This window comes from Rhopilema esculentum, chromosome 6 (genome assembly GCF_057945365.1).
Source record: "Rhopilema esculentum isolate cy_ngs chromosome 6, ASM5794536v1, whole genome shotgun sequence".
Lineage (NCBI taxonomy): Eukaryota > Metazoa > Cnidaria > Scyphozoa > Rhizostomeae > Rhizostomatidae > Rhopilema > Rhopilema esculentum.
The window spans coordinates 4,679,124-4,692,969 of record NC_142820.1 but is presented as its reverse complement, the minus strand read 5'-3'; the positions used below and the strand labels follow the sequence as shown (position 1 = coordinate 4,692,969).

General features: G+C 36.7%; 1 protein-coding gene across 2 annotated transcripts in view; it reads right to left on the bottom strand.

Annotated features, from left to right (window-relative positions):
• Positions 1–13,846, bottom strand: part of LOC135686644 (uncharacterized) — a 41,759-nt gene extending 27,913 nt beyond the window's left edge. The window contains exon 1 of one of the 2 annotated variants that reach the window (XM_065202916.2): positions 13,488–13,846. In XM_065202916.2, the coding sequence (XP_065058988.2) occupies positions 13,488–13,608 (121 nt within the window). In that variant the 5' untranslated portion in view covers positions 13,609–13,846. Of the gene's footprint in view, positions 1–4,248; positions 9,935–13,487 lie in introns of those variants that run through there. The other variant, XM_065202917.2, reaches the window with a different exon arrangement.

Here is a 13,846-nt window from a genome sequence, read left to right as displayed (position 1 = left end):
AGAGTTAGCTAGTCAGTTATAAATAGGGGTGCTCTCTCCTCGATAAGCCTAGCTACTGAGAGAGTCCCTCCCTAAGAAATTCTCTACATACAATTCCTTTGTCTTCATGATGTGATAACATATATTGTTTCTTTTAGATTTCTTGTGTAGTATTTAGCTTGTATTGATTAGTTAAGCATTTCATATTTAATTGTATTTGAATTTTGTCTTTTTGGATTATATGTAGTGGAATTTCAAAATTACATTAAACTGAAACTGAAAAAAACTGAATACTGATGGTGTCAACCCCTACAACCCATCTATAGGCAAGACTCAGGCTTCACCGCCAAAAGAGACCATTTCAATAGTAAATAAACGGTAAAAGAAAGAATTCAATTAAACAAACAGATGGAAGTGATTTTTGAAGCATGCAATGAGGTTAAAAGTATTTTTTGATATCAAAGATATCTTAGGGTAAAAATTATTTGACGTAAGCTGAAGCATAATAAATACCCATAGTACTGCACGAATATCTTGTTTAAAAGTAATTAAGACATGAAAAATAATTTAAATATGAATGATCTGGGGGCAGCCCTGTATATTTTCTTATAAGTACAGAAAATGTCTCTTGCTATTTTTCAATTTATTTTATTAAAATGAGCAATTCTTAAAATATTCTAATCAATATGGACGATAGAGAAAACGATTGTAAAAATCTTTCAACGAGGTAAAAAGGCTTCTATCATTTCTCACCGACCACAACAGACATCCCAGTTTAGTTTAGTTGGTTCCAATGGCAAGACAACGCAGCCGCATTAAAACCGTCAATGACCAACATTAAAAGTGGAAATTTCTAAACGTTCCTTTTGATGTTAATAACTATGATCATTATCCGATAAAATTGGATAATCCAAATTGCATGCAAGTTTCCCTTTGTGAGATCGGAATATCAGTAACTGAATGTTAAGCAAGAAATGCTTTCCTTAATTTTCAGCCTGTTTATCCCACATCTTTTTAATTTTGACGGCAATAACAAGCCATGTGTGTAAGAAGCGGTGATAATGGATAAATGAAACTTCCTTAATGAAGATATAAATTAAAAAACAAAAAGGCTAATTGGTAATAATATGTAAGACGTAAACGGAAATCGTTCTCCAGTGCTTTTAAGCCTGGTTTTCACTAGAGTCATAAGGATCGTATTGATTATAAGAAACATAATTTTTAAGTCCGCGTCACTTATGCTTCTTATAATCCAAATGAAAATGCCATCATTAAAATGTCTTAAGGATCGTAAGAATAAGAAATCATTTGTTGTCACAATGTCATAAGCATCATAAGTATCGTAAAAGTAGTGAGATTTCTTATGATTTGAAAAGGGCGCTCTTTTCCCAGGCATTTGTCTGCACGGATCCAGCATGGCTGCTACGAATTTGCGTTTGTTCCTGGCAGTGTATATTCTAATCAAAAGATGGAGGCGTCGAAAAAAAGCAAGTTAATAAAATACGAGGAAAGAAAGGGTTTTGGATTTCGCAAAATTTTCAAAAGGAGATCTGAGCAAGGTGTTTTGCCAACTTGTTTGTAGTCTTTCGAAGACTTGTTTTTCAAGCAGATGAATTTCACGATAGATATAATCTTTCCGCGCGAGATAGACCCATTTTGTATACAGAAAATAAATTTCATGTTAAGGCCAACAAGAGAAGGAGCAATGTGTGCGGCCTTCGACTGTAATTCAGGAAATTTTGTCACCTAATTCTCAAAACAAAGGAACATCCAGTCGTAAGGATTGTAAAGATGAAAAAGTTTTTTATCTTTACGATCCTTATGTTACGAATTTTCAAAGATAGTATCAAGTGCTAATTATTTTACGATTATGATTCTTGGTGTTTTCACTTGATCATAAGCGTCATAAAATTTTTAAATTACGTTTCTTACGATCCTTACGACCCTTATGAGTCTAGTGAAAACCAGGCTTTAAAAAGTTAGCCTAATACTCCAGCTGCCCCAGTTAAAAGCCAAAAGGGCAAACATGTATTAAATCTAATGTGCCATTTTCGCTTCCAGGAATCTAGTAAAGAAGATTACGTTTTTGACGTACACTCGGCAAGCAGAAGATTCAGAAAGAAAGTTACATGTTATCAAGTATTTCTGCTTCCGAAAAACCTGTTAAAGAAGAATAAAAGTTATGAAAAACCTCTGCTATAAAGTAATTTGGTAGAAGAGATTATCTCATTTTCTAGGAATTGTTAAGTAACTAGGTAAAGAAGATCAAGTTTTTTGGCATGTCTTTACTTCCTCAAAGTGTAAAAAGGAGAAAATTTTTGTCTAGCAATTCTGTTTCCAGAAATCTGTTAAAAAAATCAATTGTTGTGATGTATCTCTGTTTTCAAAAATCTTGATGAAAAAGGTAAATCTTTGTGACGCATGTTTGCTTGATGAAATTGAGTAAAGAAGATTAAATTGTGTGACGTGCTTGCGCCTTAAAATAATCTGGTTAAGAAGATTAAGTATTGTGACGTGACTGCTTTGAGAAGTAAGGATAATTAGATGATGTGACGTTTTGTCTTTTTTAAAAAATCTGATAAATATGGTTAAGTGTTGCGACGTATGCCAGCTTCTTAAACGTAGCTACAGAAATGAGCATAATTACGTATTTCTCCTTCCAGATATTTCGGGAAAGATTAAGGGCTGTGGCCTATATCCATTTCAAGAGAACTAGTAAAGCAAACTAAATGTCGTGACAAATAACTGCTCCCTGGTCATCTGTCATCGATAGATAAAAGAAATGTAGTTAAGGCAAGAAAATCGAAATAGATTTTAGCTGCTATGAAATGGTAGAGGCAAGCTTCCTGCAATGAAGTGGCAGAGAATTGAAAAATAAACGAAAAAATAGTGAATCTACATCTATGTTTTATTTGCTAATGCGTTACAATAAAAATATGTTTAGAAAACATAGAGGGCCTGACACACAAATATTATTAATTTTCCGTCTTTGATAGAGGAGCACTGTCAATTTCAATATTTTTATAAAAAAATATTATCGACGAAGAAAAGACGTCTGGGACGAACTTCTACTTCTGCAATATTGAACTGTCGAACAATTAGAAATAAAAGCAATTTTTACTATCAAAATGGCATCAGAAAGTGGATTTTCAAACCATCTAGGAAATAAATAAACGATAATTGAATTATTGACCACCGAGATGCAGTCTTATTGTATCGAATAGCTAGCTGCACAGGGAAGCCTTTTTTCTTATTAACGAAACTCTTTAAAAGCCCTTCTTAGAAAGCTGCTTTCAGAGCTTTTAGAAAGATGACAAAGAACTTAATTTATCGAGTAAGCTACCAGATCGATCAAAAGTGATCTAGAGTAAATAACGCTTTTATCTATTTGAAACAAAATCAAAATAATATTTCTACAATCTGCACCATACTTTTCCGACTGGTGTCGGGTGCAGGGTCATGGCAAGTAAAATTTTAGCAAAGAGGGTAAACATGAGGGAACTTTCATCCCTGTTTAAGATGATTTTATTGCCCAACTGCTAGCGATTTTACAAAGCAACAATTGAATAACTGGGGGTTGCAACACCCTGACAATTCTACTAGAGACATGATATAAAATATTTTTTCTTTTCAAAACTTAGAGATGAAGTTATCTTCATCATATTGTCTAGACATTTATCATGTTTGCATAGATTTCAAAACATAGCAAATATGATTCTTTACCAATTGACAGCGCTCTACTTTTGAAATGATGGAAACATCCATGATTAACGTGACAAGTGACTTAAGATTTAAGACTTGACTACTTAAAATTTTAATACTATTACCACTCATATGGTTTCGAAAGACTTGGTCGCTACTGTTGGTGTAAACGATAATAAAGTTTTCTCTTTTAGACATAAATGTTTTCATATTATAACCTGTCTAAGTAAAAATTCTTCTCTTGTGCCCTTAACATAAGTGGTAACATGTGTAAAATCACCAGGAGGTTACTACATGCTGTCTATGTTCACCTGCAATGAGAAGCTGATGCAAGGATTTCGTACAGACCAATATTCATTGCCTTAGCAACCGTCTTGAATTCTGACTGCTCATTTATTACTGTAGCTTATCAAGAAATCAGATTGTGAGCTGATTTGAAAAGAAGTTGGCCAAACAAAATTAAGTTGCAAATAACAACAACTAAAACCTGCTGAGTGTTAGAGATATAGTTGTGATAAACAGCAATGAACAAACAAATATAAACAACATTAACAAAAATCTACTCACTGAGAAACGATTCGTCATCCAGCACATAGTTTTGTGATGCTTTGTAGAACATTGTGTCTTCTAGCAAGAATAAATTCGCAAGAGTACTAGAGTTGTTTTGGTAGTTACGAGGACAGCCTTCTCAGTATTGTTCAGACTTAAAGTGGCTTTTCATAAAGTTTCTGATATCCATAGCAGGTGCAATACATATTAGTTTTGCGTATTGTCTTCTCAAAACCAAACACGATGACAATCTTTAGCTGCGCAAATATTGGTTGTGCTTTTCACATCGGTGGCGATTGAAGTACATTGAAATGAAGAGCATTCAATAATAGACACGTTACAATGTTTAACTGCAGTACAACAAGCCGGTACTTGCCGTTTAGATGCGATCCGCGAAGCACTGAATCAAGGAGTCCTTCATTAAATATTCAAGAAATACAGTGGAATTTCCTATGCCCGTTCGTTTAACTTGCAAGTTAAGGAGTCAAATTTGTTGCGTCGGATAATGGACAAAGGTGGCAAATGGGCGTTATGTCGTCATTCGCGTAAGAATAATGAGATATCAATGAAGCGCGAATCACTTTAAACTCGAATACAATAAGTGAAAGCCTATCTGTTATCCACAGACCATAACTTATATTTGACAAGAACATAAGGCAATTTCCTTTGACAACAATGAAATTCAGGCGTAAAGAAGTTATTGTATCAAAAGTATTCATTGTGGCGTCACATTTTTCAAGCACGTTTAGATGCCTACACCGCAAAGAAAGAGCGCACAAAGGTATGCAATGCAAGAAGAGACTTTGCATAACAAACTAATAGCTAACAGATGCATTTATGACATTATATGAACATACAGGGACGCTTGTGTAGAGAATGGCTATAGCAGTCGCGTGGAACGGACAGCTTTAAGGCTATCGAAACTATCTTGACAATGAATAGAAAGTGATTAGTCTATCAGAACAAATTCGAGTAAACGCCCCCTGGATGGACGCCTCCTCAATAATGTTGCAAACTCAATAATGTCTCCACTCTTTCAAACGCCCTCTTGAAACATGACCCACTCTCGTTGAAAAGAAAATTTGTCACAAAATAAAGAAGGGGCACACTTCAGTTGAATGTAACCAGGAAATCCTCCCCTGCTAGAATCAACGCACCCCCCCTCCTAAAAGGGTATCAATATGAAAGGCACACTTGCCTGTTTTTCAATGTTATACGGTATTTGTGGTGGTTGACCATCCTAGATAGCCTGTGCTTGGGGCCTGGAGAACAGGGTACATTCCAAAGCGAATTGTCCACATGAGCATGGCAAGTGCACCTCTGTCTTCTTATTGAAAAAGCTAAATAACTGTAATCTAAAAAGTTTACAGTTTGAGAAGTTAACCCTACCAATTTTTATAACAGTAAGATATAAACCGTTTTCATCACTGACATTTCACGGGGGACGGGATATTGTGTCAATAGCTTTCATCGAATAGAATTTATTTTCCAAACCAACCGAGTAACTGCCGGATTTTCCATTTCAAGTGTCTTTTGCAAGGGTTTGGGGCATCTTACAAGAATAAGCAGCGCTGGAGTCGCGCTGGAATTGATCAATAGCTTGCCATGGCACCCAGGTAACTTCAATAGGCAAAGTACGCGCGCCATTTTGAAATTTGAAAACATACACTAAAATTTACAAATTTTCCAAAACCTCTACCCCAGAATTTTGATATAGTATGAAATGCATATCTTTAAATTCAATTTGCAAAAATCCAACAATTCAATCAAGAAAATGAAAACATATTTCTTCTTTTAAGAATGATACCCAAAAATTTAAGGTCATGCTAAAAACCAACCCCTAAATTTAGGACCATGTTTGATTTTACCAATTTCCGTCTTGAAAAATAACACTACCAAAAATAGCAATCCACCTGGGTCATGTCATCACTGGTGTTCCATTGGGCTCGCTTCTTGGCTCAATGGCTTCATCGTTGCAATAAAGGTTGCAACGAAAATCAATATTTGGAATTTTCTTAGAGCACGGTCAACTGGAGACACGAATGATATAAAATATGACCATAGAAAATGAAAAATTTCTTTTTGGATCTATGATTTGCTTTAGGACTTATGGAGGCTTATTCTAACAGTGAGAAGAAATCTTAACTAATCAACTGATTATTGTTACATTTGATAATAAACCAGTGGCATATACTTTAAGAAGTGTTTTTGTTGATATTAAAGTATATGGTCAATGCTTAAAAATACTTTCCATGTCATAATGATAGATCTACATTTTGTGTAGGAATGGACATTTCATGCGATATAAAGTATTAATTAAAAAGTAGGACAGTTGAAAACAACGCATGCGCCAATCTACTTGAAAAAGAGACAACTATAAAATGGAAGCAGCTTGTGTTATCGTCTTAATTAATCTATCACGAGACAAATAGGAATCTTAGATAATTCGACGGGCAAGGAAATTAAGCGCTACCATACATTATACTTGACAAAAATACTTGTTTACAATGATCCGGTAAAACGTGGACTATGCTTTGTGACTCACGGAGAAAAATTGCGGTCAAAAAATCATGTTTATTTTCTTCTAGTGGCAACAACAACACTCTTTTAATTAATTCTACTTAAAAACGTGTTTTATCTTCCTTAAAGGCGCCTCTGGAATTTGTGATTAATTTCATCAAATAAGACTTGTAGATCAAGTGCAGCTGAATCAAGTTATTTAAGCCCTCTTTAGACATAATTTTTCAACACAAGTCGAGAAGCAAGGAGAGCAAGGATTAAGTTAAGGTGCATCGAAAATGTGCAGTGATGAATTGAAAATGTGCAGTGATGAATTTTTTTTTTACTTTTCAGTTTGCATTACTCCAAATATTACTGATTTGGATGTTTTCAGAATAAAGGCAGATGAATACAGACTATAATCGAGAGTCAAATGAGATAATCGAATCAACTTACGTGTGAAACTCAAGTTAAACCAACTTTAACAATTAAAACAATATACAGTTAGTCACTTACGCACTTCATAATGTTTATGAATTTGAAAATCCGAATGCTAGTTATACGAGGTGGCAAAACTCAGCCAACTCAGCATGGGTTTGTGCATCCCTTTGTGAAACGATATTTCAGGTAGATGCATCAATGTTTGCTGTTAGGTTTATTGGCAATTTTCTACGCTCTATACCACTTTATAATAACCAAACAAATTATATCTTTATATATCTATTGCCAATGTTATACCGCTGATTCATATTCCGAAAGTAAGCTGTCAAGACTCTCCTAAAAAACAAGCATTAAGCATACCCCAGGATAAAATATCAAAACTTTATCTAAAACTTGATAGTATGCTTACATATACGGTTTTTTATAAGAAACTTACATCGAGGCCTAGTTCCAAAAGTTCCTTATTCGTAGACCTCAGATCATCAAATTGTAGTACCAAAAGTTCCTTAATAGTTCCTTAATTTGTTTTGACTAAATAAGCCTTTACACTTTATAGAGAGAGGACCGAGACAGCATATGCGGAAACTATCTATCTATGCGATGTATCGGCTGCAAATGAATGGAGCCGGCTTTTTAGTTCTTGATGCTTGATGCTTGTGTCTCACTTTCACTTTGTCAAGATTTTGCGAAACCAGGCTTGTCGATAAGCCTTTGGTGTATCCCTAATATAAAGGCTGATTTCCACTAGGCGAATTTCTTCGCGCGAATCGAATTTTTACCAATGTGAGCATGCATGGTGGCATGTTCTCGAATTTCGCAGCGTAAAAATTCGATTCGCAGAAAGTAGATCACGGTCCTACTCTATCGCTACGACTATTAATTCGATTCGCACAAAAAAATTCGTCTAGTGGAAATCAGGCTTCACTCTAAAATTTAGTTCTTGCAGAAAATAGTGCACAGCGATCTTGGGTCGAACATGGTCAAGACAGGCATATTCATGTAGACATATAAACCTTTACTGATTGTTTCACGTAGAAGCCGGCTTCTGGCGCTTGTCTCAGGCACCGCGGAGCAGGGGGGCTGGGGGCTAAAGCCTTGAGGTTATTATATACCGAGACCAATCTCTCGCAGTCTTCTGAGTGTGGCTTGCAAACCAGAATCCGGGCCATAACCTGTGCTACCTCTTTTTCGTGCTTTTGTCTGCAAAGATATCTCAGGAGAGCCTTTGGGTTGCCGTTTTTGCTACATCGCTCTCCTGAATGTCGTTATACTGATATGCCAGTGACCGCAAATCAAGGTCTGGTGCACTTCGTTTCCCCCATTCCCAAAGAAATACTGTATTGACTCCATAAGATGGAAGTGAAGAAAAACTTCCCTGTTACCAGGTTTGGTACACTGTTTAACATGTTCTGGTAAGATGTATACATAATCAGTGGTAGCTGTAGCTAGGTTAAATTACACTGAAAATGTCCCTGAAAATAATATAAAACGTTTTTCTTCAGTCCAAAAGAGGTCCAGTCAAAACTTAGCAACACCCCTAGCCACACCCTATTTAGTCCCAAAAATCTTGGATTTACGATTTGTGCAGTGATGAAAATTTTTCAAATAAATGCCTGAAGGAGAGAGCCCATGTACCACAATCAAGCTCCTTAGGGACTTTTCATAGCGATAAAATGGGAAGTTTAGGTGGTAGGGGCTTATTCGAGAGTGGGGATGCATTAAACAACTCTGCGTCTAAGGTGGGGGCGTCTTTGGGAGGGGTTATATGAGAGGGGGACAATTTGAGCACTTACGGTCATTTCCAAGATCATCAGCTGATATTCTGTTTTCGGAATGTGCTCATAAGATATCCAGATAGATCTGACAGTGATCATAAGATATTGCAATCAAAAGGTATGCAAAGTTGAAAGGAGTAAGGTTAGGTTCAGAAGTGGGCATTGTGTATTAGAAACCAAGCTAATTAGAATGATCATAGACCAAGGAATGAGCATGTTGAATTAATTCTCTTTACCAAAATTTTTCCAGTGTCAAATAATATTTGGTTTTGGATTCACAGCTCAAGTTGACAAACTCATCTATTTACTCAGGTTTCGGATATTGAGACAGACTTTATTAAAAAAAGAAAAGTGCTTTATTACAAAGACAAATTTCACAGTGAGGATTTAAATGTTTGTATACCATTTATTATATCAAACAATTTACTTTAGCCTTGTTAATTTTTCAGGTTACTGTTGTGAAACATCTCTATGAAAATATCGTACATTTGATGGAAGCCATATTGTTTTATCAGAAAATCCCTGAAAATCCCTTTTTCGCGGAAATATCTTGTGCGATATTTGACTAAAGAATTGGTCCGCGAGAAATTCTAAATAACATAGGCTCGTCACCGAGTAAAATGACATTCTATGGTTGTCCGACCTCTTAGACAACAGGGTTTTATTGGGGCGTGCAGGGGTCTGGGAATGAAGTCTTATCTTAGGATCTTATGCACAAAATAGGAACGCTTGTTCTGTCTCTTAGGTAGCCTGGAAATAACCCAAGCAAAACGGTTCGAGGGTACTAATCTAGCTCTTGTTGTTAAATTTTGAAAGATGATATCTTGCAGAGGCGTAACGTAACCTTGTTAGGTAAAGCTTTTGCTTGAAAGGTTTTGCCATCTTCCCAACATTTTCTCTAATTGTAATTTTGGTTATCTTTACTTCAACATAATATAGTGATAATCTTGTACTGTAATTTGCTCACCTGCCAACCCCATCTCAATCCATGATATCCTAATTGGAGGAGGCTTGGCGAATTCTACCCTGGGTACCAGACTCACTATGTATAAAATAAAACTTTATATATAGTGAGTCTGGTACCCAGGGTAGGCGAACTCCTAGTTGAGTTCTTCGAGTCTCCTCGTAGCATCAAGGTCGCTGTGCAGAGCACAGTTATGATGCATGTGAATTTGATTTGCTGCCGTTATTGTGAATACGTTGCTTGTGATGTTATTGTGAATACGTTGGTTGACAACAATTTTCAAAGATGAAAAAACCGTCGAGAGAACGTTAAGAAATACAAGCAGCTACATGCAGTGCAGTATAAAAGCAGCACTCAACGCCATCCCGTCCTTTGGAAAGGATTATCCCTGCAGCACATTAGCTTTATCAAAATCTATAGAATCGCTCGTGTAAGAAAAGAATAGTGCATGATAAGAAACTAATTACAGACAGGCTTGGTATCATTATCTGGGTTCGTTATCGCACCTAAGCAACTGCTTTCAGGGACTGATGTTGATGTTTCAGCAAGGTTCCAGCTTTCCGCTTCTATGAGGGCTCACAGATAAACAACCAAGGCCTAAACTGAAACTAACAGTTCGTTGCCTGCGAGCTTTATGAGTACGGGTGCAAAACATAACGTCGGTGTCTTTCGACAGAAGGCGCAACATTCAAACAACAATGGAATCCAAACTTCAAATGTAAACCATCCACACGAGTACAGAAATCGGTGATGTCAAAAGTTCTATTCGAATTTACGCCGTTTACGTGTTGATTTTAAGGCATGATATGCCCCTTCATCAAGCATGACACGCCCTTTCGTCGTGCATCCTAGCTTCATACCCCCCTATTTAAAACAGTGAAGTTTCGCCCCTGAACCCAAAACGAAGGGATATATGCGTGATTTTAAAAAGTTTTTGAAAAAGAGGTACCGTCCCAAAAAATTAGGATGTGATGTAGGCAACTTCTAGAAGTAAGCCCCACTTATGACCCCATCCATGGCCACACTCACCTTGAACCGTGAATAATATAATAATAATAATCTTAGAAATCAACATTGCCAGCATAAATATAGTGTCCTTTTTGCTGCCGCTTAGTGAATGTCTAGTGAAAGTCTATTCAATGTATTGAATCTGGTGGGAATTTAAGGTATATATTATATGATCATTTTAACTGCACGAAGTAAAATGCATTTCTTTATAAACGATCTTTGTGACTCCAACTGCAAAATACATAGAGACCTCAAAATCTAATCAAGGTATTTGCAAAGGAGACAATGATACTTTATACAAACATTCTATGTACAAACAGACCTCTTTGTTGATTTATAAGCAGTATTAGTCTGATAAATTGGATTAAAAGACTTAGCATTATTTGATTTCAATGCAACTTGAACAGGCATGTCCGACCTTAATGTATCCAAGATGGACTTGAATGTGCTTCTTGGTTTACAATAAATTCGTTTTTCTCCTAACCTCGCCAAAAAATTCAAATGCAAATATGCACTAATCGCAAAAGATTCACATTTCGAAACAGATTTTGTGTTGTCATGCTTTGTGGTTAGGAATCCAAGTCCCACCCTTCAAAAAACTAAAGAATCTCTGGAAATATTATTAGTCTGCAAGTAAAAAGATGTGCATATTCATGTTAAGGGCTTTGTAATATCAGTTTTATAACAAGTTGGATTCCTAATGTCTTTCCTTCGAAATCGCGAATCATTTGATCAAATTTCATTAGTTATCGGTAAGACTGATGAGGCACTTCTATATTTATCTCGCATGTGGTTGTTAGCGTTGTATGGAAATATGAAAGAAGACGCTACATATCAGCATAGGGGATGAAGGGGGGAAGGGAAAGAAAGATAAAGTGCTTTTTTAGAGAGGTGCTTTTTAGGGCTACGCCTAACCTGCAGTATATCACAAAAACTGAACCAAATTTGATGAATAACTACAACAGGCTGTTCATTGGAAGAATTGGCAATGGCCAAGTTGGATGAACAACCAAGCCTCTTTATTGAAAAATCTCCTTCTGCCATGTCTGGTATGAGATCTACTAAAGCGCAAATAATTACTTATTGGCCCAAAACAAGAGCCTTGTTTAGTCAATATGTGGTTGAATAGAACACCAGCCAATCCGTTGATATGTGCACGAAGGCTTCGCAAGGTTCCTCGGAATATCTTAAATACCAACGAAGGCAGTATCTCAACCATTTCCAACCATTTTAGCCAGAATCGCGCCAGCCACGAGGCTTTGGGGGGGGGGGGCGGTGGTGCTTGGGGACAAAATTTTTTAGCCAAGCCCCTTTTACAGTCGGCAAAACCCTTTTACCAACAAAAAACGCAAATTTTACCAACAGAAAGTGTCTATGACCAACTTTTGGTTTCGTAAATGCAGTTTCAAAATCATATGATTACAGCATAAAATAAGATGAATTTACGAGGAAGGGAATGGATGAATTTACGAAGTAAGTCTTCTGACAAATACTTCAAGAACCGGGGAGTTTCCTTGCTGCTTTTTTCAAATTTCATAGCAGGCACCCTGCCCTTGGGTTGGCCACAACGCCAATGGCCAATGGCAGTAATTTCATTTGCTGAATTTTGATGAAAAACTATGCCTAGGCCTCCGGGCCTTTTTTAACATGCTATCTAGGGGGCAATTGCCCCTCCAGCACCAGTGACGTTTCTTTTATTAAAACAATAAGCTATTGTCCTCCTCTTTACATAAACAAAGGATTGCCCCGGCAGAAAATTCCCCGTCGTAAAGGCGATGTTAGACCTCTTGCTTCTGAATGATGTTTTTGCCAAGAAGATTTGCTAGACAAACCTTACTTCAAACATAACAATTGTTGTTTACAAAACCATTCCATATTGCAACAACAGAAAGGTAAATGACTATTTTTGCTGTGAAATATGCATTATCTTTTCCAGAAGAAAACAAATAATAATGCTTACTTAGCAAATTGGTAATGCGATAATACGTCTGATGTCAAAGAAGCAAGTCACCTTTCGAAGAAAACAGCTTTAGACAACTAAAATGTGCGTAGCATTTCGCAACAGCCAAAACTGCATTGTTCCTATCAATTTGTAGATATTCCAGTTCTATGATACATATTGCAGTCGATTTCCTAGTGTGCACATTGGATCTTTTGTACATGGCAAAGTTGCCTTTACTCTATCCACCCCGATTGTAGGAAAAAAATACCAACAAACGTAAAACTGGCCGTAGCCTGGAAAGGTAATATTTGAAGCCTTTTCGTTCTTGAGTCCTTAGAAAACTATAAACACTAAACACCTCAACCGACAATTTCGCAAGAATCGGCGAATTTGTGTACCGGATCCGCTTATCCGAGCCTGGATGCGGAACAGACGGCAAATATACAGGGGCAACACTCGATACCTTTTCCTACCGTGTACACATGGGGTAGGGAACTTAATCGTGACGACACGTAGGTTCTGAAGGTATTCGGGATGACCGTATCTGAGTTTACAAAGATTTGATTTATTAAGCTAACAAATACTTTGCTAACTGAAATCTCATAATTCATTGAGATAAAGAGCTTACCGTGCTCAAAGCTGACATCTATATCGTCTAATTTGTTTGTTGAGTCGATTCGAAGAGCTTCAAGCTGATCTGGGAGGACATATTTCGATGAAATTTTGAAGTAATTGTTGTACATCGCCATTTTTGCTGATACACTGTAGACGTTCGGCTCTTGATCATGGTATTGGTCAAATATTTACCGCGACCTATCGAAACCTCTGATTTGTCTTATGAAAACATTTACAGAGCGATATTTTAACCATGTCATCAGAAGACAGTTCGTTGAGACAATCCGTGTTTCTGTGGTAACCTTATCGCAAACGATTCAACTACTAATTCATCGCACGACAAAATCCAGCTTTGCGATTTTTAACGTCAAA